Genomic DNA, 27,513 nt, shown 5'->3' on the forward strand with positions numbered 1-27,513 from the left:
GGGAAGTAATGAATATAACAGGATGGCTGTTCTTGCATAGTTCAGAGTTCTGCAGGCCTTTCTGCGCAGTGCTGTGATTCTGACTTTCTCTGAAATCAAACGCAGAAGAATACAATTAGCTGCAAATCTTATTTGGTTGAATTCATCTACTGTACATAACTGATGGGGGAAAAATTTCTACTTGATGTTATTTGAGTAAAGTATACATATATGTGTGTGTGTGTGTGAGAGGAGGGAATGTGACAGTCTAGTCTAGTGGCTGGTGTCCCTGCCCATGGCAGAGGTTTGGAACTAGATGACCCTTAATGTTCCTGCTAACTGCTGTGATTCTGCGCTTTATAGCTCTTCATCTAGCACTCACTTAGGACCTGAGGAAACTTATCTAAAGACAGAATGTTGGAAAAAAAAAAAAATAGACAAACATCTCTGTGGTTAACTTCACAGTTTGACGAGGAGTTCACAGCTCGACAAGAGGCACAAGCAGCGCTTCAGAAACGAGAGGAGAAAATCAAAGAACTTGAAGCAGAAATCAAACGATTACGAAGCCAGGTAATAAAACTGAGTTAGAGTAAGTTGAAAACTATTTGTATAGAATTAAGAGTAAAATGCCTTAGAGAATATTGTTGGCATGGAATTTGAAATGTATGTTATAGCTGTATTTGTTTTTAAGCTAGTGTAAATTACTAAAGCTTTTTTCAAATAGTATGTTCAACATATCTCCTTTACTGAGAAGAAATTTTCTTAGTTTGACTTTTTTTTTCCTCCATGTAGTTGATAATGCTTAAACATCACTACTTCTATATGTTTTGCAGAAAGTGTTTGTTTCAGAAGGCTGTGATTGTTTTGCGTGTGTAATATACATACTTCTAAGAATGGGCATGAAAATGGAGTCTGTTAAAGCACCCACTTCTTGGACTTTTGAAAGAATGATACAGTAGTTTTATAAAATCTCACAGATAAATGTAACAAATAAAAGACCTCGAAAGGGAAAGTGGTGCTGAATTTACTTGCATTCATTTCTTGATTAAATTTTGCTCACAAGCACCAAAATTGTATGTCCTAATTATCAATCCAGGATCACTTGTGATGCGGAAAGCAGGAGATGCTGTTTGTTATGCTGTCAACACATTTATTGGTTGGTTCTTGTTTAATGAGTTGGCCTGTAGGAACCAGCCTTTGGTACCAGCAGTTACAGTGGCTTGACGGTTATGCCTCACTGAGTTATTTCCTACTCCTTGAGTCTTAGGCAACTGTCTGTTGCCTTTTCTTCTAATTGGAGCTATCTTAATGACTATTGTCTTCCTTCCTATTTGCATAACGGGAGGAATTTCATGTGTTATTTTGCTGCCTTTTTCTGGTCAGGATGCAGGTCGTCTGCTGCCATTATCTGTGGTGTAGCACTTATGTAAATGTTACACTGCTTTTAACAGATGAATTGCTGTTTGTTATATTCTTGGTTATCAACATAAGTAATTCTTGTAACCAGTGATCCCTTATGGTTTTTATTGCTGTCTTCATACAAACTTATGTTCATAATTACTTCATACCCACTTTAGTGTTTGTTACAGGTCTCAACAAGAAAGCCAAGAGTTGTTTTTTTTTTGGACTAATCAGTTATTAAACCAGCTGTGTTGTTAATGCAGTTGAAATTACCTAGATATCACAGCTCATTCATAATAATGGTGCAATTAAAAGTCGTATGCCTTAAATTTCTAGTATATTGTTTTTTCTCTAGTGTTAAGCTCCCTGTTTCCATTCTCAACTCCTTTATAGAATAGTGACATTGATTTTTAGGTGCACTCAGATTTGTCTCTAACCATTGCTCCCATTAAGCTAGAAACAGTAAATAATTGTGTAGTGAAGGAGCATGAAAATTAAATTCCATGAATTCCATGTATTACTTAACATTTTTGTGACAAAACATCAGCATAGTCCAAATTCATATTAAAACTCTCCCTCCTCAGATGAAAAAAAGAAATGTTCTATTAAATTTCAGGGTCCTCCTCCAGCAAGTGTGAATGTGCCACCTTCTACAGCATCTCTGCTACCTAATGGAACAGCACCACCTCCGCCGCCTCTTCTACCTGGTGGGATGGCTCTGCCGCCACCACCACCACCACCATCTCTTGGTGCGACCGTAATTCCTCCTCCGCCTCCACTGCCTGGAGCGACCGTAATTCCTCCTCCGCCTCCGCTGCCTGGTTCGACCGTAATTCCTCCTCCGCCTCCGCTGCCTGGTGCAACCGCATGTCCTGGTTCGACCGTAATTCCTCCTCCGCCTCCGCTGCCTGGTTCGACCGTAATTCCTCCTCCGCCTCCGCTGCCTGGTGCAACTGCAACTCCTGCTGCGACCGTAATTCCTCCTCCGCCTCCGCTGCCTGGTGCGACCGCAACTCCTGGTGCGACCGTAATTCCTCCTCCACCTCCGCTGCCTGGTGCGACCGCAACTCCTGCTGCGACCGTAATTCCTCCTCCGCCTCCGCTGCCTGGTGCAACTGCAATTCCTCCTCCGCCTCTACTGCCTGGTGGAGTAGCAGGAGTGCCGCCGCCACCGCCTCCACTGCCTGGTGGTGGAGGAGGGCCTCCACCTCCACCACCTGGTGGGCCTCCAATGGCACCATTTCTTGGTAGTTATCCATTTGCTCCTGTTCCAGTGATGCCAGCATTACCACACGGAATGAAGGAGAAGAAAAAATATAATGTGGAAGTATCTATGAAGAGAATCAACTGGTCCAAGGTATTGACATGGTTGTTTTTCTCCCATTAATTAAAAAGTGACTTTTGAGGTAGGAGGTAATATTTTAGGGTTTATACTAGATTGTTGGTAGTACTTGTATAATCAATGAAAATTATATAAAGGAATATTATATAATTTAATAATATTAAGATGTTATAATAATGAAATAAGCAAGAGAGTTAGGCACAGCGAGACAAAGAGAATAAATAGGAGGCTTACCCAAGTTGTGGGCTCGCTCAGGAAACTCCAGTGGAGTGGATCTTCCAAAGAGAGAGAAAGAGATCCTTCCCCACTGGTAGTCAACTCTTAAATGGGTCTAGGAGAGGTGGAGCCAGGCTCCACCCCTTCCTGCAGCACAGGTGAATTGCTTTCACCTGTGCTCCCTGGGCTGACTCATTGCTTGCCTCAGGTGACTAATCAGAGGTTCAGGCTGTGACTCAGCAGTTCCCATACACTCTACCCCTTCACGGCGTGAACCAACGATCAGGTTGACTAATGGGTAAGCTTTTCCTAATACAGAGACCCACTATATCACGACGCTTATACAATTTGCATCGTGACGCATGTTGGTACAATTCAAGGCAAGTGACGATTGGTGAACGTTGATATTCTTGTATGGGCCAGTGCTCGATGAAGTTACTAGAGGCATGTGGTCGTCAGGTGCAGGTCCATCTTATGTTCCATCAGTCCCATATAGGCCATCACCGGGTGTCGCACGTGATCTGACTGTAACACTGGAACGCTTTGATGGCATTTCGTTCCTTCCGGTGATCCTGAAGGCTCGAAGACTCACGGGGAGTAATACAGATGTTTCAAGGGTACCAGGAGGGGAAGGTCTGCTCTCCAGGGCAAGATACAGGCCGTATTTCTATCTTGGGTCAACACTTCCTCTTGTACTGGGGCATGTCCCGGCCGCCTGTACCACACCTTCTGGCCAGATATCTGTGGCTGCATAACTATGTCAGGCACCAAAGGAGGTATCCTGATCTGCCATAGGGACATGATGGGGGTCCCTTTAGCAATGAAGATCGGAGTGTTGACCACAATATCAGTAGGCCATGTACCTATTACTGGAGGGACTACTGAGCCTCCCACCTCCAACAATCTCCCCCAAGGTGCAAGTAGGCCACACCACTTGGGTCCTACCTGAACCTTCCAAGGCCATTTTATCCTATGGGTGCCTGGTTCTAAATTCTCAGGGGCAGGGAGCAGAATATTATTTTCATCGCCAATCTGGGGTCTTACCTGATAATCAGTGCCCGTAATTTGGATCCTAAGCAGGGTGGCCCATGTTGTCTGTAGCATTCTCAGGGCACTGGGTCTGCCGTCTCGGGGTCTTTCATTCAGGTCCTGCAAGGTTTCATATAGTCTTTTCATCCACCCCTGCAGGGACTGGGAGTCTGTCTTCAGGGCAGCCTTAAGAATACCGTTATAACGTTCAATGAGGACTGCCCCCGTTGGATTATATGGCAGGTGGAATCGCCATTCGATGTTGTTTTCTTCTGCCCAGCGCTGTATCGTTGCACCAGTAAAATGAGTCCCTTGGTCGCTCTCGATGACTTGAGGTGTCCCGTAGGCAGACATCAGTTTAGTCAGTGCCTTGATGGTATATGCCTGGTTTGCTTTCGGTACTGGATAGGCCTGCAGTAGCCCACTTGCAGTGTCGACGCAGGTCAGAGCATATCTCGCCCCCTCAGACCGAGGAAGGGGCCCAATGTAATCGATCTGCCATCGCTGGAGAGGATTGTGTCCTCTAGCAAGATGGGCTGTCGTTTCCGGCAATGATCTCGGTCTCATCTTAGAGCAAGCGTCGCAATCCTGGCATGCCTGGACAATGTCAGGTAGTTGTATGGGCAGCCCCCATGCTTTAGCAGCTGCCCACGTTGTCTTTTGTCCTGCATGCCGTAGCTTCTGATGTAACCAACGGGCGATGTTCTCAGATGGTGAATTCTCAATCCATTGAACTCGGGCCAGCGTGTCAGCTTCATCATTTCCCGGTGACTGTAGGGGCTGATGACCAGAAACATGGTAGACACGTATAGTCCTGTGTTTGACCGTATTCCATATGTCTAACCACGTGTCTTTGCCCCAGATTGGTTGGGCGTGGATAGTCCATTCCTGGGTGGCCCACTGTGCAATCCAAAGAGTGAGCCCCCAGTACACAGCCCAACTGTCTGTACAGATATTCAGGATACCATCACCGGGTTCCTTGGTTATAACCATCCACACAGCTCGCAGTTCTGCCCATTGGCTGCTCTGACCATCCCCCTCGTCAAACCAGATTGTCTCAGTCAAAGGATGGTATGCTATCGCTCTCCACTTGCTCGGGTTGCCCTTGCTGGACCCATCTGTATACCAGGCATCTTCAGGGATAGGATATTTCCCCTCCTGAACGGGGCTCTTCTCTGGTGGAGCAACCAGTGTTTCTTTTGGTGCATCACAATGATAGGTTACTGGGCCTAGGATCTTCTGAAGCTCTTCTTTTAAGGGTGATGAAGACAGACTGCTCCTTTGGCTGAGGTAAGCAACCCATTGTGCCACTGTTTGTGCTTGGGCCACCCCTGTCTTAGGAAGGTGGGTCAGATCTTTCACCCACCCCTGAATCGGCAGAGTGGTCTTCACCATAACTTCAGCCATCTGGGTTATTGGCTCTACTGCCTGTAATGCTGAATAGGCAGCCAATAACTGTTTTTCAATCATACTGTATCTTTCTTCTGCTCCATGCCAGACCTGAGACCAAAAACCAATGGGGGTCCGAACAGAACTCTGGCATTGCCACAGGCCCCAACCAAAGCCATCTTGAGTAACGTGAATGTCCAACTCGGCTGGGAGGGTAGGATCGAATATACCCAATGCCTGGGCTTGTTTAACTGCCACTTTTGCCTGTTGAAAAGCATCCTGTTCTGTTCTCCCCCAGTCCCATAGCTGCCCCTTTTTTGTGAGTCTGTACAGTGGCCTTAACAGCTGCGCTAGGTGAGGTATAAAGGAACGCCAGTAACCCAGTATACCTAGAAACTCTTGCAGCTGCTTTGATGTTGTAGGGACTGGGAACGCCTGAACCTTATCTATGACAGCACTGGGTAGTACTTTGGTCTTTCCTGACCAAACCACCCCCAGGAATTTTACAGACAGGCCTGGACCTTGCACCTTTTGGGGATTTATAGCCCACCCTCTCTGTTGTAAATAGGCGGTTAATGAATCTGCCGCCTGCCCTACTGCCTCCAGTGAGTCAGATATCAGCAGGAGATCATCGATATAATGATACAGATTAACATCATCAGGTTTTTCCCAATCAGCCAGGTCACATGCCACTAGATTGTGACAATAAGTTGGTGAATGCACGTACCCCTGTGGCAGGACCTGAAAGGTCCACTGCCTGCCTCCCTATGTAAACGCAAATTGATCTTGCGATTCCTCAGCAATTGGGATACTGAAGAACGCATTTGCTAAATCTAGGACACAATGATAGGTTTTTATCTCCCTACTTAATGTATCCATTAGGGAGGCAATATTGGGTATGGTTGCATGAATAGGCGGCGTGACCTTATTTAATTCTCTGTAATCTACTGTCATTCTCCATGTGCCATCCGACTTCCACACTGGCCATATGGGGGAATTATATGGGCTGTGTGCAGGTCTTATAACGCCCACTTTTTCTAATTCCTGCACTGTTCTCGATATTTCATCTTGCCCACCTGGGAGTCTGTACTGTCTTACATTAGTAATCCGGTGCAGTTTCGGCAGGCAAATAGGCCCATGTTTCGCATGGCCTCTTAATATTGCCTGCACCGCCCGGATACTGATACATCTCTGTCGAAGTCTGAACTCTCCCACAGTTGTCTGGAGAGCCAGACCCCATAGAATATCTATGCCCAAGATGTACTCCTGGACTGGGGCAATAGATACCTTATACTCCCGGGGTGGGAGACGCCCAACCCCCAGTTTCAACCATGTTTGGGTGACAGGAATAGTCTGTCCCCCAAAGCCACCAATCATCACTCTGTCCCCATCAAATTTGGTCGGATCTCCGTAAATAATTGATGTTTCTGCTCCGGTATCCACTAGTGCCATAACCCTTTGAATGTTTTTTCGGGACCAGTAAATCGTTAATTCTACGTAGGGCCTCCAGTCCCGTCTGGAGGCCCTAGGGGGACTAACATCCTTCGTCACTCCATGAATTGAGCTATGGCCAATTCTTTTGCTTCCGGTGGCTCAGGCATTGTAGCCCGAGACACCTGAGGTGGCTTTTTTTTCCTATTAGGAACAATGAAATCCTCTAAGTTCCATGTCATTGTTGGCGTTCTTTCTATAACCCTTACCCTTGGCTTCTTAGGGTAGGTCTGAAATTTTTGGTTATCTTTTAGTTGTTTCCACAGTTGGAGAAGGATATGGTTGGGCTGGCCGTCAATCTTAGCAAATTGGACCCCAGCCCGAATTAAATCATTAAACATTTGTTTTCGGGAGACCCTTATGGGCCCCAACTGAGGAGCTCGGGTAGCCGGTGTTTTGGTTTTAGTCACCGGCAAGACCTCGGCTTCTTCTAGTGACCGAATGTTGCGCGTATTCCGCAGGCGTTCTGTTTCTCCTAGATCAGCCACTAACTGCACAGCCTGCTGGACAACTGCTTCTGAGGCCACTAGGGGATTTAATATAGAGACCAGAGTGCCATAGAGATGGGAGGGGGCTTGTTGTAAAATTAGGTCTCTCATCCCCGCTGAGAATTTGACCAGATCTGGGCCAAAGGTATCTTCATAAATTGCTTCCCTTACACCTAGCTCACAAATGTAATTTTGAAGGTCCTCCATGGAGGACCACATCCCTGTATGTAAAGGAATATCAGATTTATTGGGCCATACCGTATGGCAGGCCGCCATTAACCATTCTATTATAGAATGGTTTTCATCATTATATTGATTACCTGCATATAGTCTCTGTCTAAGAGCAGGATGGATAGTCATTGTGGCCAGTTTGGCTATTTCTGGGCCATTCACCAGAACACTTTCTGCCCCAGAATCCCATAATCTAAGTAACCAAGCTGGCACACTTTCCCTAGGTTTTTGCCTGAATCGTTGGACTAAGTCCATCAGTTCTGTTGCTGTGTATGGTCGGGCTGTTGCGTGCAAATGGGTTTGAACGGGGGGCCATTGATCAGGCGGCACCCCTGCCGGTCTGTCCTGTACCTTTTTTGTTTTTTGAATTATAACAGGACGGACTTCTAGTGCATCCATCAAAATTGGGGATTCAAGATCTGACTTAGATTGTTTATTTTCCTGATCAACACAGTCTGTTGATTCAGGAGCCTGGTCATTGTCTATTGAAATACTACGAACTTGACCTATTGGAAGACGTAGGATTGGTTTTTTCCCTGTTAATAGGCCAAGTTCCTGTTCTAACTTTTCAATACGATTTTTTAAAAGTTCATTTTCGTTTACTAAAGTATTATTCCTTATTTCGGCATTGTTTAAAGCATTTAATAGCGGCCATGCCACTGTAGAAGCAGCTAATTGTCTTTCTCTAGTGACTAATATATCTTTGCCTAGTCCCTGAAAGTAATCCGCTAGGCGATATGGGGAAATGTTTCCCACAACACGTAGGGGGCCCCATTTTTCAATGATAGTTGCCAATTCATAATATGGGGATCCTGCAAATCCTGGGATCTGTCCTGGAATTATTTTATCTAGGGGGGTAGCGTTCTCCCCCTTGAACCATTTACAGAAATTCCAAAGAAAGGACATAGTGTAAGTTTCAGTATATTCGGCTTGCTTGCCTGGCTCGCCAAGTGTATAATCAATGAAAATTATATAAAGGAATATTATATAATTTAATAATATTAAGATGTTATAATAATGAAATAAGCAAGAGAGTTAGGCACAGCGAGACAAAGAGAATAAATAGGAGGCTTACCCAAGTTGTGGGCTCGCTCAGGAAACTCCAGTGGAGTGGATCTTCCAAAGAGAGAGAAAGAGATCCTTCCCCACTGGTAGTCAGCTCTTAAATGGGTCTAGGAGAGGTGGAGCCAGGCTCCACCCCTTCCTGCAGCACAGGTGAATTGCTTTCACCTGTGCTCCCTGGGCTGACTCATTGCTTGCCTCAGGTGACTAATCAGAGGTTCAGGCCGTGACTCAGCAGTTCCCATACAGTACTCAAGATGTTTGGGGAATTCTTTTCTTCCTTTATCCAAAATACTTATTAAGCACTCGTGATACTGATTTTGGTTTTCAGGGACACCTTACGTTATGGGGAAGATTTCCAAGAATTTAATCCTGCCAAGAGCCCACAACATCTTGTTTTCAGAAAATATGGGTAGCTATCAGATGTTAAAATATTTGAGTAATACTGCGTCAATTATGTTCTGTGTGTCTTCAGACATAACTGATAATTGCCTTTTCACGCAAGCACTTTGGAAGTTAAAATGTCGTGTTTAAAGCAGGTTTATCAAATAGTCATTTAATCTGATCTTAACCATGTTAAAACTACTTTCAACAGGTTGAGTTGGTTGAAGTGTTTCTAGAATATAGGAATTTTGGAATTGACAACTGAGTGAAAAACTATTGGGAAGACTATTGCTTATGAACCTTGACAATCTGGCAGTTGACGGAAGAGTCCAGAGTGAAGGGATGACTACAGCTGTGTTTGCGTAATTAAAGCAGATATGGCTGAGTCATGAGAAAAAAATATTGCAGTAGGAAATGAATTTAGAGAATTTGAGTCACTCGGAATAAAATGCAGTAAAACTTGATAGGACTGTGTATATGGAATTTTGGATGATAATACAAAGCAGAGTTCTGAATTTATTTTTGTATGCTACGGGATAAGAAATCTGTGGCATCTTTAAGTTGTATTTTGTATGTGCAATAAATTATTTTATTTTTTGCTTGAATGTTGAAAGTGGACCAGTGGACCAGGCTTTCAGAGCCAGTAATATTAAGTTTGATGTTGTTTCAACTTGACAATGATTTGGTTATGCTTTCTAGGAGCATGCTATTAAAAAAAAAAAAAAAAAAAAAAAAAAGAGAAAGTCTGAGTGAAACTGCTGTGCTGGCAATTTATTGTGGGTTTGTTTTCTTTCCTTTTAAAAGCATTGCATGAAATGTAAGAATATGATTCTCCCACCCCCACCCCCCCACAAAAAAAGAGTAAGAAGACATTGGAGAAAGAATTGCTCCTAGTAAAAACATTTATAATTGTCATGTTAATGAGTATACAGACTTAAACTACTAAAACATTCTGCTAGGGATAGATGTCTTGATATGAAGTAATATTTTGAGATCAGTTCTGAATAAATACAGTAATAAACTATAAATGACAGCATCTAATTAGGAAATTAAGCAGTATTTTCTTCTCATTCTTTTGTTCATGTGATATGCTTGTTATAAAAGTTTTAAAGGAATTTTTTATTTTTGTCTTTCCTGTCAATGGTAGTTATACTACAAAATCCATCTGAACAGTATTTTTCATGTCTGTTTTTAAGATATCTACCTTTTCTCTGAGAAAGGTAGATGCTTACACTTAATGCAGGGCTTATCAGAACGTAGTAAAAGGAATGATGTTACTTAAATATGTGTTGTTGTAGACACTGGGGGCTTTTATATTCAGTAGTTCTGTGTTTTCTGTCCCTTTTGTCTTTTAACTTCTTTTAAATTAAACTATCTAAATTATTACTTCATTTAGCAGCATGCAGTTTTAATGTTAAACTGGTAAGTTACTGCTCTATTAGAGCTGTGAAGCTGATGTCCCTCCCAATTTATTTTGAGTTTTTAATGCGCTGTTTCTTGGCAGAACTTTCTGTTCAATGATGGACAGATCAGTAACCTAGGAAACTAGTTTTATTGACATAATTCTTTTTCAAAAGTTGCACATTGCAATCCATGTAAAGATTATTTCTTTACATGAGAGGTTTCAGATGATGCATGCTAGACTTAGGAGACTTATGCAGTGATGGGTAAATATTTTTTTATGTTTGGCCATGTTCTCACAAACCTGTCCTTGTGATACAGAATTACAGAAGCACAGAATTGTAGGGGCTGGAAGGGTCCTCTAGAGATCTTGGAGTCCAGTCCTCCTGCCAAGGCAGGTTCCCTACTGCAGGCTGCACAGGTTGGAGTCCAGATGGGTCTTGAATATCTCCAGTGAAGGAGACTTCACAACCTCTCCTTCAGCCTGTTCCAGTGTTCCATCACCCTTACCATGAATAAGATCTTTTGCATATTGGTGTAGAACTTCCTGTGCTTCAGTATATGGCTATTTCCTCTTGTCCTGTCCCCACAGACCACTGAAAAGCGGTTGGCCATTGTCCCTTTGTTTCCCACACTTAAACATTAATAAGATCCCCCTTTCAGTCTTTTTTCTCAAGGCTGAGCAGACATACCTGTTACTTTTGTGGAGTATGTGGAGCATGGTCAGTGAGTGAATGAATGCTCGCTGGATTTTCCTTCTGCTGAGTATTGCTAGTTTTGTTAGTCTGTATCAAACCAGAGTATGACTCATGTGAGAAGAGGGGGCACTGTTCTGTAAGGTGTAGTGAAAACTGAATTGTAACTTTGCATCAAATTGCATTCCTATATGCAGTACCTTTCTAAGAACAGTTTTAAAATAGTTTGCAACAAGTAGTTATCTAACAGCATCTCATTTAGAAATCCATTAGATTGATATCTAATAGTTGTATGTTCAGAGAATATTGATATCTGTCCTGTAATGATATTTAAGGTATTTATCTCAAATATTTTCGTTGTTTTCAGATTATTTTCCTGCTTGGGGAGGGTTATGGCCACTAGGAGGAGCTATGGCACTACTCAAGTGAAACGTTTGGGCACCATTATGTTGTGCTGAATGTGAACCTGCATAGTCTGTGTTTACATTTAAGCAAACTTAATTTAAAAAAAAAAAAATCTTCAGATATAAATACAAACTTGAACAGTGTGCTTCAAGCCAGATTAGAGGACTTGTTCAAAGATTCTTACAAAAAATTGTGTGGGTTGAGGGCATTTTGTATCACTGTGTTCTGTTCAGGAAGCTTCTTGAAGAAATTATAATACATAAAACATTCCCAAATACAGTTCAGTCCAATTCTGTTAGCAGTCTTGTAGAGCTGTGTTTAGTTCCGTCATTGAAAGTACTAATTATTAACTTTGAAAATGATGTTTTTGTTTCAGATTGAGCCTTATAAGATAGCAGAAAACAGCTTTTGGGTAAAAGCTGAAGAAAATAAATTTGAAAGCCCAGAACTATTTGCAAGATTGGCAGTCACCTTTGGAACACAAATGAAAGGTACTTCTAATTTGTCTCATGCTTATATTAAGTTTAAAGCTGTGCAAAGGTGGTATTTTTATTCTTTGTACAATATTACAGAATCACATGGTACTTTAAAGCAAGAAAGTGACATGCAATGTATATTTTAGCATAGCCATCTGTTACAGGAATTGCACCTCACTCTGTGGCCTTGGATAGTAGCAGTGATATGCAGTAGTATGTCTCAAAGCTGCATTATATGTTGCAGACAGATGTGAATCTTCAAATTAAATCCTAATCTAAATTTATATTCAGATCCTATAATCTTGTCAGGTTCTTCTTGGTTTTCCATGTTGGGAGGGTTTAATGTGTAATAAAAATCTACTTATATTGTTGTGGTAAATCAAAATTCTGTACAACTAAAGCCAAGACTTAAATTTTATCAATTAAAATATGCCCTTAAATAACAACTAAAATGTGCCTGTGAAATAAACTGTGTTGAAAACATTATTCTCTTTCAAGATTTTGTGTATATTCAGGGATATATTTTTGTTGTTGTATTCTGTGTTGTTTTAACTTGGGAACAAGCAGTTAAAGGACTGATTGATCTTATCAGGTGAAGGAGAGTCAACATATAAGTGAATACATGCGTAAGTGGGAGAAAACTGACAATGTTCAAGAAAAAAAATCTTATTCTGACTTAGTGTTTATCTTGTATTCCATGGGAATTCAGAATGCCAGTGTGAATACCTTGACTGGTAGTTCTACTTCAGAATGGAATTTTGATTTAACTATATTTAAAGAATAAGTATAGGGTTGCTTCTTTATTCACTGTTGCAACATTAGATATTTAATATAGATGTACTGAGTGTGTTTTAGATAGGTTTAAATTACTACTAACACTGAAACTGCAGTAGTTAGTCTGTAAAGTAAGTTATCAAGCATAACTAGGAAAACAGGGAAAGTGCTAAGAAGTATTCTCTGTAAGATCTCAAAATCTTTTGAAATCTTGGAGTTTGAACTAAATCGACTTAGTTAACAATTAATAATTAACAATTAACATTAATAATTAACAATTATTAATGTTGTAGTACAATCTTGAAGGATTTTCTTCTGTTTTCTTCAGAAGAAATGAAGAATCTGAATACCTAGTAAGGGCTTCTATGATGAATGGACTCCGGGGCTTCAAATTTTCTTTGAAGATCTTACATGAATGTTTTGAGCTTGTAGTTGCCCTTCCAGATGTAGAGATGGACATTGTGATTATAGTCTCATGGACCATTTTGACAAATGATATTTCAGATCACATGCTTATCGTTTAAAAAGTCGAGTAATATTAGGAAGTGGGGCAGTCGTGTACATGTTTCCTTGTGTGGCTATGCAAAGGAAAAGATTACAGATAGTATTGCTTTCCAATGAGTTACTTTTTCCTTTTGACTTTGTTAATTATGAAACTGTATCATCCAGAAATTCATACAGTGGTAAAAATGTGTCTAAAGAGGATGTGACATAAATTATATGAGCTGTTGTTATTAGCTGGATTAAATAGTGTTAAGCACTACTATATTCTGTTGTGTTAAACTTGATTCTACTTTTTAAAAATAAACAAAATCATTGTATTATTCCTGGCAAGAACCAGTAATGAATCTTCAAATCATGTAAGCAAGTCATTTTGTTGTTCAACATAACTTTATAATTTAAAAAAAAAAAAAAAAAAAAAAGGTTTTGCTTTCATGTCCTTATCTGATATCAAACTATATAGTCAGCTACCTACTTGAAGAATGCCATCAGCAGTAGCACGATGACTGGTGTTTTGTGAAATATGATCTCAAAGGCTGTTTGTTGGTGTTCAATTTTCTGGGTATTGAAGACACAATTATGTGTCGTCTGTTAAGTGGAAGTGAATGATCAAAATGTTATGGCACAAATAACTTTGTTATAATGTGACAGTATCCAATGTATCTGGCCTGCTGCTATCAAAATCACTTTTCGTTGTTTGATTGATAGTCTAATTGCAAAACGCTACAAAGCAAGTTAATGCCTTCTCCCTAAAGGATCATGTTAATTTCTGGCTCTTGTAATTTAGGTTGTGTATTTTGCCAGTCAGGAATGATAGTGGTACTCTGAAGAAATTAATTATGTGTACAGTAGATCTGTAAAGGTAGTAATTAGTACATAATAGTCTGTAACTACTGGGATTGTTCCAGTACAGAATTCATTATCTATCCAACTTACCTCAAGGGAAAACTTCTTGATCAGAATTCTGTTGCTTCTTTATGATGAGACTTATAAAATATAATTTAACAATAATTTTGATGCATGTTTTGAAGATTAAAGTAAGGTTTTAATACCTGAGTTCATACTTGTTTTTTTATGGAAATCTGATTGAGAAAGGACAAGTGAAAATCAACCTGTACACAAAATATTATTGAACAAAATATTTAGGTTTATATTTTTATGTCTAATGAAATATATTGAGTATTAATATATTAAATAGATTATTTTAATATGTTATTGTTTTAGCAATTGGAATATGAAAATTTAAGTGGATATCCTAAAACTGAAGTCCTACCTTTGGTATCTAAATTTGAATGCAATTTCTAAAACTTTTGAGTCTCAGTTTTAAAATGGTGATCAGGAAAAATTTATAAAACATTAATTAAAATACTATTGTTACTAATTATATAGCTGATTATTAAACAGTAGTTCACTGTTTAACTGTTCTGCACGTTCTTTTTTATTTCTGTAGTAACTTATCTTCTTTTCCTTTTTACACATCACTCAGGTAGTGAGGAGAGGGAGGAAAAAAAGGAAGACAGACTAGTTTCATGGGAAGCCTGTAGGCAAAACTGTCATCTTTTTCCCCACCTTTTGCTCTTTTTGTAGATAGATATGGATGACAAATTCTATTTCTCCACCCTCTATTACCACTTAGTTTTCCAAAGCAGACAGTGTTCATTCTTTCATCAGGATTAATGTTTTAGCTCCAGTCATTTGTGCTGGAATCATTGATTGCATGTAATAAAAGCAAATTTTAAGTTTTCATTCTATCAAAGTCATGTAACGTTTCAAGATTGGTCTCACTTCTTCAATTGATCTCACACTTCAAGTATTTTTGATTGAATGTTACAAAGCTATTGCAAAGCAATATTCTCTTAGCTTGGAGTAATGACACATTCTTAGTGCGGGAAAAAATTTTTAATAATCACTTCTCACCTATTATTTACTAAAGAATTAAGTAGAAACTAAAGAATAAGGTCTGTATATCATTAAACTTAAAGGATAACTGTTTGCATTTGTTGACATTTGTTATTTTTAAATGAAAGGAAAAAGGATTAGAAATTCTAAATAATAAATGTGAAATTAGTACAAGTGCTGCTCTAAAAGTAACGCTTCCTGTTTTATTGGCCCATGACATCAGAGGTGGATGTTGATAATATGGTGGTAGAGGTTCCACTGTCCCACCAATATCATATTAAATTTTGTTCCTGGGACAGATAGCAGCAGAGGGGCAGTCTTGACAAAATGGCTTTTGACATAGAAGTATGAAGTGAAGGTGTGTCATTGAATTCCTTCTTGTGGAAAAAATGACACCCATTGACATTCACTGACTCTTGCTGAAAGTTGATGGAGGCCAAACAGTGACTATGAGCACTATGATATGGTGGGTAGTGCACTTCAGCAGTGGTGACAGCAAGAATGAATCACCACTGCTGGTACAGATTTGTATGAACTCAGTATGCAGGCTCTTGATCTTTGCTGGTGAAAATCCGTAGCTCATGGTGGGACTGGGTTGAAAAAGCGTTTCGTAGATGAGAATTTGCTCAATCAAATATTGTTATTGAGCTCTTTGTATCTGTTGAAGTTTCCATGGAGATAAATAGGAGGTATTACCTTCATAGAGACCTCTGTATGTTAAGAAACCCAGATAAAATTCACTTAATTCACTTAAAGCTTGTAAAAGTTAAGTTTTGTCCAAAATTCCTGTAGCACAGTTCTCTGTTTGTAGTTGTGAGAGTGCTAGTTCAATTCAGTACAGCAAACAGCATATGTTGTGTTAGGTCAACTATATGCACTCTCTTGGTGAAATAAAAAGAAAAAAGAATTTAACTCCTACCTAGTGAATTTGTTTCTGAATTCCAAACTGCAGGTGGCTCCCTTGGTCTACAGGTTAATTCAACATGTCTTTTTCATTCCTCTCCTTACACTCACATTTTCAGAAATCTGAATTCAAAGAGAAGGAAAATAATGCTTTGTGGTGTAGGTGACCCAGTGCTTCTTGTCTAACAGGAATTTAATGTAGTTAGACTGTTTGATTATGTCAGCAGATTAATATCTGAGCTTCATATATAAGTAATCTGTTTTCATCTTTGAATGTATCTGATTTATTTTTCAACGAAAATAAATTCAATTACTATGAAAAAGTAAAAACCAATAGTAGGTTGCCATTCTTTGTTTTTTTTCTTTTCATTGTCTTATCCCATTAGTATTGTCAAATTAGGAAATGAAAGAAGTTTCTTTTGCTTAGGTAAACTGATGTCTGCAATTGTTACTATTTGATATAGATTTATATAAAAATGCATTTTAGAGGGTTTGTATTTGTGAGGAGGGTGTTCATTCTTAAATGATTTTAAAAGTAATTGTGTAAGAATATGTTTCTCAAGGAAAAAAAAATTGGCTGTAAATAACAATGAAATAAGTTTTTCTGCCTTTAAACTGCATTAAGTGCTTTGTACAAGATAATGATAATTAGTCTTACTTTTCTGAAAACATTATGAGGAAAAAGGATGAGCAGAGGAAAGAAAAAAACCAAAACAAATTAGAACCAAACAAACCTGAGTGTTCTATATATGGAAGGTTCAGTTTTGCATTAGATACTAAAATGTAACTGTATTTCTACTGCCTAATAGGTGTTTATTTTATAAATGAAATTTGATAGTTAAGCAGAGAAGCATGGTTTTTAAATTGGCACAAGAATGATGCATGTAGTTGTACTGCAGCTGGGTATTGTTCAGGAAAATCATATATGAGGCCTCCTAAGAATTACTTGTATTTTAGCACATGTAAATTCTTTAGAATGAGGAGGTCACTGTGCAAATGGTAGCTGTTCAGGAGCACCCTCTTTTGTTGAAGGGATGCCTCTTACTAAAATGAGAGGAGCACAATGAAGCGGCCATGGTAAATGAATTAGGAGGAAATGTTTGCCAACTTCAGTCCTTCATATTTGATGTTGTAGGTAAAATGGAGTTCAGATTGTAGAGGTTGTCTTGTACACATGTGCTTGCTATAAGGCCATTGGTTGTGGAATTTATGGAACAAAAGCTGGTTTTGAAGAGTTTTAATAAAATAGTGAAGAACTAAACTGCTGCTTAGCTGTTACTACAAGTTGAAATTAGTAGTTTTCTCAAAGATTCAGCAGTAGAATTCATGGAGGGCTGCTTTCTTCTTTTCTGATGCATAACAATTTTTTAATCTGAATCCTTCTGTGTAAAATACAGCTATGCTGCTTGAATAATTTTAGGCATTTATTGGTACACATCCAGTAATGTTTGGAAATCGCTTGGTAATTGTAAATGTATAACAAACTAATGATCTCCCCTCTGTATTTTTGTCACGAAAATCTGATTTTTGGAAATGAGAGCTGATTTTTCAGAAAGCGCTTGGTGTGGGTGTTATAGTGTATTTGTGCAGCAATGTTTTTGGTGTTTGAAATTTGGGAGACAAATATTTGTGTAGAAATAGCCAAGTGAGCCAAAATGAGACCTAAAAAAAATCTCATTTTTAATAATGTAGTGGCAGCATTGTTTTAGTTGTGCTGTCTTAATATTTGGGTGGCAACATTCAGAACTTATGTATTAATGTGTAAAGCCAAGGTGCTCAGGAAGTAAAAGTGGAAGTACTGAGGAGAGGTGGAGAAGAGTCAATTTTGACTATAAAAAAGAAAATGTCAAAGGGAGGAAACATGGAAATGCATGTTGTTTGTTTTGTTTTGTATTTTTCCTACATTTATTATCTCAGAAGTACCCATTAGAGAACAGTTAGTTTTACTATGCAGATAAGTGTGTGTTACTGACAAACATATATTCAAGACATTTGGAATTCCAGTCTGCTGTATGGTGACTCAGCTAGTATGTATGTGGAATATATTGCCATATGCCTTGTTTTTCTGAGGGAAATAAAGCTTCTGTTTGTAGTGGTTTTATAAAGTACAGCAGAGGAAGAAAGGCAGGTTATGTGTTCTGAAATGTCTATTTCAGTCTCAATGATGCAGTGCTCAAATGAACTATAGCGCATTTAATGAGTAGTTGAGGACAGAGACACATGTACTAAGCACACCAGGGAAAGGGATTGTGTACAAGGACTAATTAACATGAAATATGAATACATTCATGAAGTAGTCTTCATCTATAATGCTCTTACAGAGTTTTTTCTATGAGTTCAAAGAAAAAAAATCAGAAGTTGAACTGAAGAAAAGATTCTTTAAAGTGTTTGTTTTCAAATAAAAATCTATATGTATTCCTGGAATGAAATTTATTCTGTATCAGTAAGAAAAAAAAAAAAAAGGACTTGAAAGAATGCCTACTCTAATGTCAAAATAGCAAAAAGAATAAGATACTATTTAAGATTTTTTCATTTCAATTTCATTTTTTGCATAGGAAATTAAGTCAGATAATAGGAAAAAAATATGTAATTTGACGCTATGTACTCAGAACATGATTAACTAGACTTTCATGCTGTTGTTAAGATAATATGAACAACTCATTTAAGGAAAAACTATCTGTTATGGAACTTTTCTTCAAGTGTGGTTTATCTTTCCCTGTGCAAGTACATAGGTTGCTCTGGAAGTAATGCCTCCTATTTATTACCACAGAAACTGCAACAGCTGTGAAGAGCACAATAACAATACTTGTTAGAGTGAATTCTTAGCTACAAAACACTGTTTTTCAAAATAGTCACTGCCATGAGCTAAGCATTTTGACCAGCTATGAGCTGAGAGCTGTAATACTGGTTCTTCAGCAGAAGTTCAGCCATGTAGGTGTTCATGGACCAGTTCCTTTTAAATATTTTGAAAGGCCAGCTAATCAGAACCAGACTTTATTCTTACATCTGTTAATTTTATGAGCAGAACTGATTGGTTTTTTTTGCTCTTAAAAGGTTCTCACCTACTTTTGAGGTTGCAACTTGTCTGATTGTTAGCTGCTGAAGCCTTAATATTATGAAAAGGTGCTTTGAGTAGAGTATCTTTTATTTGAAAAATGTCTGCTATGTATACATAGACTAAGATAGATCCATTATCTAAATGAATTAAGGTTCTTTGGAAATAGATACATTTTTTTAAAAAAGCTATCTAAAGCATTGAGTGAACAATCATGCTATTAACATTCTAAATTCGTTGAGAAATTTAAAATACTAGATACACATGCAGATAAAAAGTTAATTTTGTTGAGTTAATGAATTACTTGTCAATGATCCCTCAAAGATGTAAAGATGAAATTAAACAACACTTACAGAATCTGAAGGAATTAAGTGTTTTAAAGTAAGAATATAGTTATTTTCGAACTAATAAAAGTATATTTCCCAGTGTGGAGAGGTGGGATGAAAAAATAACTTTTTAAAAGCAGAATCTAAGCATGATAAACTGGTTAATTTTTATAAATCGGTGTGAAAGTATCTAGAATGTTCTGGACAGTAGTTCTTGTGGAGGAGTTTGGAGACTTTCTAACATTTTTTGCTTGTGCACTTAAGACACTTTCATAATTTGTGCTAAAATGTTGCCTTTTTAATGAATCATTTTGCTTATGTTGCTAAAATGAAGGTAAACAAAGCATAAATTGCATCTTTTTATATTTAGAATAAAACACAGATTCTGTGTATACGATTTAAATGTGCTCAGGAGAATAGTGAAACCTGACTGTTGTTAAGGTTGAGGGACTGGTGCTCGTGTGTGACATGACTATCTTAATCTGCTACAGCATAAGTGGCTTACTTTTGTTGGTGATGCAGGCTGGTTTAGTGATGGGGATCATTGTATTAGTTTAAGGACCAATATATTAAGTTTAGCAAAAAGAGTCAGTGAGTGCTACTTCTAAGACATTCATTTCAGTTTTGCTTGGTGTGTGAACAGCCTTGTATTTCTCAGTGATTTTGCTTCACAAAAAGCACTGGAGTCATAATAGACTATTTGTATCCTACTTGTGCCTTTGCATTCACCAGGTGCAAGGACTGTGTTCTCAGATTTTACATATATTGTTTTGGAAATTGCTTATTATGGCCCAGCAAGCAGTGGATGTTTGCCAAATCGGGGAAAATCAACTAGAGGTCAGCAAAAAATCTCTCACGGAGCTGATGATGGAAAAATAGGGAGAAAGGAAGAGGTCGTATGACCACCTTAGATGCAACAGTGCATGCCCAGAGGGATATTAGTGTACATTAAGGAGTTCCTGGAAAAGACTGAGTATGTATGCCAATACACAATACACAGTTAAGCCTGGTATTTTGAGTTTAGTGGGTGACTGAGAGCTCCCCAGCTTCCAAGATTCCAGTTCTTAAGGAAGATATTTCCTTTGTTGTTTTTAATGTCCTTGCTCACGGACATGATTTAGTGGAAGGTTGTTAGAGTTAGGGTAGTATGGGTTAGGTTGTGGTTCGTATTGATGAGCAATTGTAGGGTTCTAGTATAATCTTTTCCCCATGAATTTAGTCTTCGGATCTGATAGCTGTGAAAGTATCCCTTTTAAGGTTTTTCTATTAATCAGTTTAATACAGCAATAAATTTCACCTAATTACCAGTTGATAACTATTTTTCTCAGGCATAGTAATTTTTTTTCCTTTTCAACTTGAAATTAGTGGGAGGATGAAGAAGTTCTTAGGAATCATTAAATCAAAGTTCTCATACTTCTGAAGTACTCAGTCAACAGAGAAGGGTAATGCCCTGTAGTTCACTAGTTGGGTCTGACTGTAACCAGGTCATGCCATGTTATACTTAATCTACAGACTACAGAAAATCTTTAAAATGATAAACAGATGTAGGTGTTGGAGATTTAAATATATACAAGTGAAACAGTTTTTCATGTGAATTTGTTTTAAAACTTGATGAGAGATAAGTATTTTTTTTTAAAGGGAGATGATATTTGAAATATGCATTTGGAAACATATGATTGCTAGCATTTAAATAGTCAGGAAATTCATAGATCAAATAATACAGTGGGAGGAAAAAACACCTACTTTATGATAAAGCTTTACTCAGTGCAATTAAACACCATTATCTAACTTGGTTGTTTAATACGATTTTTGGATCTTTTGGATTTTTAACTTCATTATTTCTAAAAGTCGTTTGGGATGTGAAATTCCAATCAATGACTTTATTGGGAAAGATATGCCTTCTATGAACCTAGTTCAGAGGAACAATAGCTGAACTTTACATTTACATACTTTTGTTTTTAATAATAACTGCAATTCAGTTTATGAAAATCTTGATGAAATGTTACAGTTCTTCAGCATTTAATTTTACTTTGATTTTAATATCATATCTGGTGGTTCTGTAGTGATGATGAACTGATATCTAAGAGGAGGGGAAACAAACTGAGACATGCAACTATCTAAATTAAAGCTATCATTGCAGGCAGCGTTTTAGTTTTTTGGACAAATGTTTTCTCTGACTCATGTAAAAACTTGCCATGTTACTGCTAAAATGCATTGGCTGATCTTGTGACTGGCAGCATGCACCAAGGCTAAATGTCTCCTCTTAGAAAAAGCCATCTTTTGTTCTGTATACGTTGAAATATGGGTAGTGGCAAAGGGAGAAATGGAGTGGACAATTCTGGGGGCTTTGTGCCATGTAAATATCCATGGAGAGAATGTGATAAAAGAGTTAATGGAAAAGGCTGCTAGCTTTTATTTCAGCTTCCTACAACACATGGTACAACACAGTTAAGTAAGCCCACTGAGGATATTTTCAGTTCAATCAGTTTGCCTGCTGTTTGATTTCTAATGCTCAGGATGAATACTTGCATGTATTTTTGTGACCATTTGTGTTTGCTTAATTGTTGCTATTTGCTCAGTCCTCCAGGCATGTACTGATAGAAAGCTGGAAGCAACTCTAGTACAGAATGTTTATTAAAGTATGCTTTAACTATGCAGCTTAACTGCATGAGTTACTGATGCAGTTTGTCAAATGGCAGCTGAAAATTAGGCTATTTGCAACCATTTTAGGGCAACGTCGATAGAACAAAAATATAAAATATATTCCTTAAAAGAGATGGAGAAATACAATAGCAGTCACTTGCTCTAGAAGAGTAAATACTGTACCCTTGCTGTTTATTAACAGAGCTTATTTATAAAACTAAGTCAGGAATTTTTTCTTCCTTGGAGCGGAATACGTTAGGTTGATGTCACTTCCTCCAGCTTGATTACATTAATTAGGCAAAAACTATATGAGATGTCAAGAGATGTTCCATGTTTTTTCTCCTGCTGTTTTTTAATCTCATGATCTCAAACTAAGAACTACTTTCAGATCAATTGCTTGCTTTATTTGTAATAAAATTGTTTACTGTTTTGTTTCTTTTTAAATGCTGCATTAGCTATTTGATTATTCTGATTGCAGAAAGGACAGAGTGACAGCAGGAGTGCTTAATTAATTTCACTTGAGGAATTGATAACTGAGTGATTTTAGGTGAACTGGAAAATGCCAGGTGGCATTGGGAATAAACATGAAACCACACAGCTGCTGATTTGATTGACAAGAGGGTGTGGCCAGCATCTGTTAATGCTTCTGCATTCATCTCTGGATGTAAAGGAAAGTGGTTTGTGGTTTGTCATGTTTTCAATCTGAATGACCATGTTGGAACCAAACTGCTTTAATCACAGTAAATGCAATTATGCATATAAATATGTGACGTTCTATTTAGCACATTCTGCAGGAGAGGTGATGCAGTGCAGGAGAAAAGTCGTGGTTTCAGCTATGCTGAGCATTATACAAAAGCAGGGCCCTAGCATCTCCCAGAGTCTCTTATGTGGGAGCCATGCAATACTCTTCCATCAGTAACCGGATTGAAGATGATTATCTCCTTGGTGACTGCTCTCTTAAATTTGCGCTGTTGTTTTCTGATTTGCTGTTGCTGTTGTCCAAGCTCTCACTCATTCTTGACACGTTTGCTCCTATGATCTAGTTTTGTTTCCTTGAGCACACAAAAACTTTTCATAGTTCCTTCTGTTTTCTGGAACAAAAGCTTGGTCATATTTTGTCTAATCAACTTGAAACAAGTGGTTGTTGCAAGTTCACAGGCTGAGCCAGCTGTGCTAACCAGGCCTCAGGTACTTGCGCTTCAGTTTGAAGAAATTGTGTGGTGAGAAAATTGAGGGATTTATTGTCGGTGTATCAGCAGGGGGAGAGAATAAGTGCAAGTTTGAGATAACATTATGTACAACTTTCCTTTCTCTCTACCTTTCTTTGACTTTTATCTGCTTTGACTTTTGTTGACAGCAGGCTCAACAAGAGCCAGCAGTGTGACCTGACAGTCAGGAAGGCAAACTGCATTGGGCACTACATTAAACACAGCACAGTCAGCTGGTCAAAAGAGGAGATAATCCCACCACGTTTACAACACTCTGAATATTGTGTGCAGTTCTGGATTTCACAATATAAAATGATGTTAAAGTCCTTGAAAGGATCCAGAGGATGGTAGCAAAATTAATTAAAGGGTTGGAAGGCATGTCCTATGAGGATGGGCTGTGGATGGGGGTTGTGTAGTTTGGAGGAATAGAGGTTAAGAGCAGGCTTCATGGTGCCCTGCAACTTCTTGAAGTTTACAGGAAGGTACTAATCTCTTCTTCCTGGGAACTGATGACAGGATGTGGAGGGGTGCATAGGTTGTGCCAGAGAGAGTTCAGAAAAGAACATTTAAGAAAAATGTCTTCCCCGTGAGGGTGGTCAGACACCTGAGCAGGCTTCCTAGGGAAATGTTTGGTGCCCCATGCCTGCTAGAGTTCAAAAGGTGTTTGGATAATGCCCTTAATAATGTTCTTTCGCTTTTAGCTCTGAATCAATCAAGTTTGAACTTGATGGGCCCTGAAAGCCCTTCCCAAATGAACTATTTTAGGCTAGTTTATTTCTGTTGTTGAGTACCTCTGCAACATCTATGGTAACATTGTTGAAAATAAAAACTTGTCAATAGTTTTTCAGGGTCATCAATTTAGGCAAGTTCAATGAAGTTCTAGTAAAATTCTAAAAATTCACCTTTCTGTGGCTTTCAAAAAATACTGAATACCTGTTTACTTGGTGTTCTTAGCTCCTTATTACGATTTTCTTCCACATTGTCTCATGGGATCTCTTTTATTTTTTCCAGAGCTAATATCTCAGCATAATTAATAACTTCAGTTGTTTGAGACATTCCTGTATTTTATATATCTCTGTTTTATTTATGTATCTATGTATATCTTTCACAGAATCACAGAATGGCCAGGGTTGGAAGGGAGCTCAAGGATCATGAATCTCCAACCCCCCTGCCACATGCAGGGCCACCAACCTCCACATTTAATAGTAGACCAGGCTGCCCAAGGCCCCATCCAATCTGGCCTTGAACACTTCCAGGGATGGGGCATCTACAACCTCTCTGGGCAGCCATTCTGTGTGTGTGTGTGTGTATGTATGTATATATATATATATATATATATATATAGAGAGAGAGAGAGAGAGAGAGAGAGAGAGAGAGAGAGAGAGAGAGAGAGAGAGAGAGAGAGAGAGAGAGAGAGAGCGCCCTGTTCTGGCAGTTAATTTTTCCCCATATTCTTGCACCTGTTAGCTTTGCATCTCTTTTTCTGGTAAAAAGAGTAAGAAATAATTTCTTTTGTGTATTTACCTTTGCTGTCTATTAGCAGTAAATGCAGCTGGTAAGCCATCTACCAGATGGAAATAAGATGAACTTAGTCTTTCATTTCCCATGGCAATAAATGGGCTTTTGTTCACTGTGAAGAAAGATTTAAGAGAAAATAGAGAAAATTAAGGCTCAGGTTCTGACAGACTGAAGTTCACTTACATCACCTACATCTTTGTTCTTCCCTCTCCCCTTTTTTTTTTTAGTATATGCTTCTTTTCTATTCTAAATACTATTTTTTATTTTAAAAATGATTATTCTGATAATGCAAATTCAGAAATATAGACTAAGATGATACAGCATGACAATAAAAGGGTAAACACTAATTTCGTTTACTCCTTTAATTTTGATCCTAGCCATATTCATGAATAAAGATTTTTACTGTTAAGCTAAGAAATAAATAAAAGTAGATGGTTAACACAGACTGAGAACTTGAATGTAGAAGCAAATGATTTAACAGCTCTAGAATCATTAAGTAAAACTTTATGTGTTTTTAAAAATTTGTCATCGTGTAATGATGTTCAGCAGATAAATGAATAGGCGTAGAACAGTGATTTTGGAGCCATGTGTGCTTGCTTTTTTGGTACAGAAGTAAGAGGTACTGATGGTAAATTATTTTTTTTAATTAAGTCTCTGAAGTATTTCAACATCTTTGTGTACGTTCTTTGCCATGGTTATCATTAGTCATGGTAAAAGTATTTTGGATTTATATAACATTGCTTAGTGTCACTTATTTTTTGTTTAGACCCCACATGAGCATCTGAAACTGATAAGGACTACCTCAACTCAACAATGAGACAAGTAGTGCCCTTTTTGTGGGATTATACTAGTTCCCAGCTGAAGGTATCACCAAAAGCACCCACTTAAGGTGCACGTGGATTGATTGCATAATACAAGAGCAACAGAAAACAACCCCTTTCAGCATGTTGCATCAGCTTTTTCCCTCTAATGCTGATAAACAAATTTGTTTTTAATAACACAATAGAACTGAATTCTGAATGTAAAAAACAGTGCGGTTTATATAACATGAGAATTTAGATCTATATTTTCTTCAAGTAGACATCTGCCCATGTTTAAATTACCTGACTTCCTTCTGCTTGATCGTATTGTCTCTCTTTCCCTTTCTCTCTCCTCAGCTTCAGATAGATGGTAAAATAAGACCAACCAAAATCAGTGTGAAGTAACTGTGCATTAATAGGTATTTTGCCACCTTTATGATTGATTGTAAATGTTAATTTAAAAGAAAAATAATCTTGCTTCTTCCAATCTGAAGGGAATGTTGATTTTTGTATGCAACTATTTTCTTTCTTGGAGACAAAATTGAAGTCCACACCTGCATGTGCACCCATTTGTGTGTGTATTAATTGCAAAGAAATCTGCATGTTCACCTGTGTAAATATTTGTGAAAAGGAATTACACTCAAGATGAAATAAAGATGTAGAGCAGGATATTAAAAAAAAAAAAAATACTTTGCACTGTCAGTTTGTGATCTGACATAAGGACTACTTGACAGAACTTTCTGAACCTGAACTCTGCTGTGCTTATATGTAGGCCTCTGTCACGTGATGCCAAAATACTTGTGCTTCTAGACTCTTTTACTGGTGAAGGAGATAGTGGCTTGGTAAAGGACCTGGACAGTGTTAATAATATACATAAAAGAACCTGCTATCATTTCATGGCTGATAAAGCAGTCAAGCACTAACGTAAGTTTGTTATGTGTATTCTGGGAAGAAAATGGTGAGCCTTGCATTTGCAAGGCTGTTGGATCAAGCTTGACATTTAAATAGCAAAAAGTAGTGTGCTTAAAAATGTAGAGACAAACTTTTTCAGAGTACTTAGAGGCAGCTGTCAATCTCAGCAGGGATTTTAAATGAGGATAAAGCCTGTGGAGCAAAGCTTCAGGTACAGTCCATTTGAGTTCTAAAGGATGTTTCCCTATAGGGGCAGAATAGCATTATGTTGGTAATCTGACCTGTTTCTTGCATTGCCCTATTAAGTAGTTGTGGCATTTCCACTCCACTATACCCTCTTTATAAAGTGAACTGAATTTGCTATGGAAACCTGGTCATTAGCTATAGGGTACTGCCTACAAGACGTTGTCTTGAAAACGAGCTGATTTTGAATGAATATTCAAGTCATTGCCTTTATTGAAGGGCTCTGACAAATAAGCAGTGCCACAATGACAAATAAACTAAACAATGTCTCTGTGAAGTAAAACAGATGTTTTATCTTCTATATATTTTAATTCTACTTTTTTGAGCTACCTGACATTAAGTGCTATAAAATCCTTATTCAGCTCTCCCTTTGGCTGGATCTCATGTTGAAAGGAATTCTTGAAAAGGTTTGGGAGGTTGGCCACTAGTAGTATTTTGATTTTAAAACTTATCAAGTAGCATTACTTTATTCAGTTATTTTTTTGAATTCTGTAATTCATGGTTGTGCTGCAGTCAAGCCACTGCTAAAATGGACTAGATGATCAGAGGGAGAAAGAGGCACTATGACAGAACAGGAGAGGTGTGGCTTTTGTTAGCACTGATGTTTAATATACTTCCCAGCATGAGTCAATCTCATTTGCATTCTTCATGAGAATTTCTAGTAATTTTATGTCTCTTGTAACTCTTAAGTTGCTAAGATTGGTGTTGATGCTGAGTTGCTATTTTGCAGTCAAGTAAGCAT

General features: G+C 38.2%; 2 protein-coding genes across 4 annotated transcripts in view; one reads left to right on the forward strand and one right to left on the reverse strand.

The window, feature by feature from the left end:
• Window positions 1-27,513, forward strand: part of DIAPH2 (diaphanous related formin 2) — a 157,116-nt gene that overhangs the window by 37,703 nt on the left and 91,900 nt on the right. For all 3 annotated transcript variants that reach the window (XM_090150285.1, XM_090150286.1, XM_090150287.1), the window contains 3 exons: window positions 445-549; window positions 1,997-2,737; window positions 11,890-12,004. In XM_090150285.1, coding sequence (XP_090006411.1) covers window positions 445-549; window positions 1,997-2,737; window positions 11,890-12,004 — 961 coding nt within the window. The remainder of the gene's footprint in view (window positions 1-444; window positions 550-1,996; window positions 2,738-11,889; window positions 12,005-27,513) is intronic.
• On the reverse strand, window positions 5,587-11,876 carry LOC149916033 (uncharacterized). The gene has a single exon (XM_090150288.1). It carries the CDS (start codon window positions 8,470-8,472, stop codon window positions 6,904-6,906), a length of 1,569 nt encoding a protein of 522 aa, XP_090006414.1. The 5' UTR covers window positions 8,473-11,876; the 3' UTR covers window positions 5,587-6,903.

This window comes from Phasianus colchicus, chromosome 14, assembly GCF_987193195.1.
Source record: "Phasianus colchicus chromosome 14, bPhaCol1.hap1.1, whole genome shotgun sequence".
NCBI lineage: Eukaryota > Metazoa > Chordata > Aves > Galliformes > Phasianidae > Phasianus > Phasianus colchicus.

Excerpts from the sequence above, each read along its gene's own strand:
- LOC149916033 (XM_090150288.1), bottom strand. The coding sequence starts at position 8,472 with ATGTCCTTTCTTTGGAATTTCTGTAAATGGTTCAAGGGGGAGAACGCT.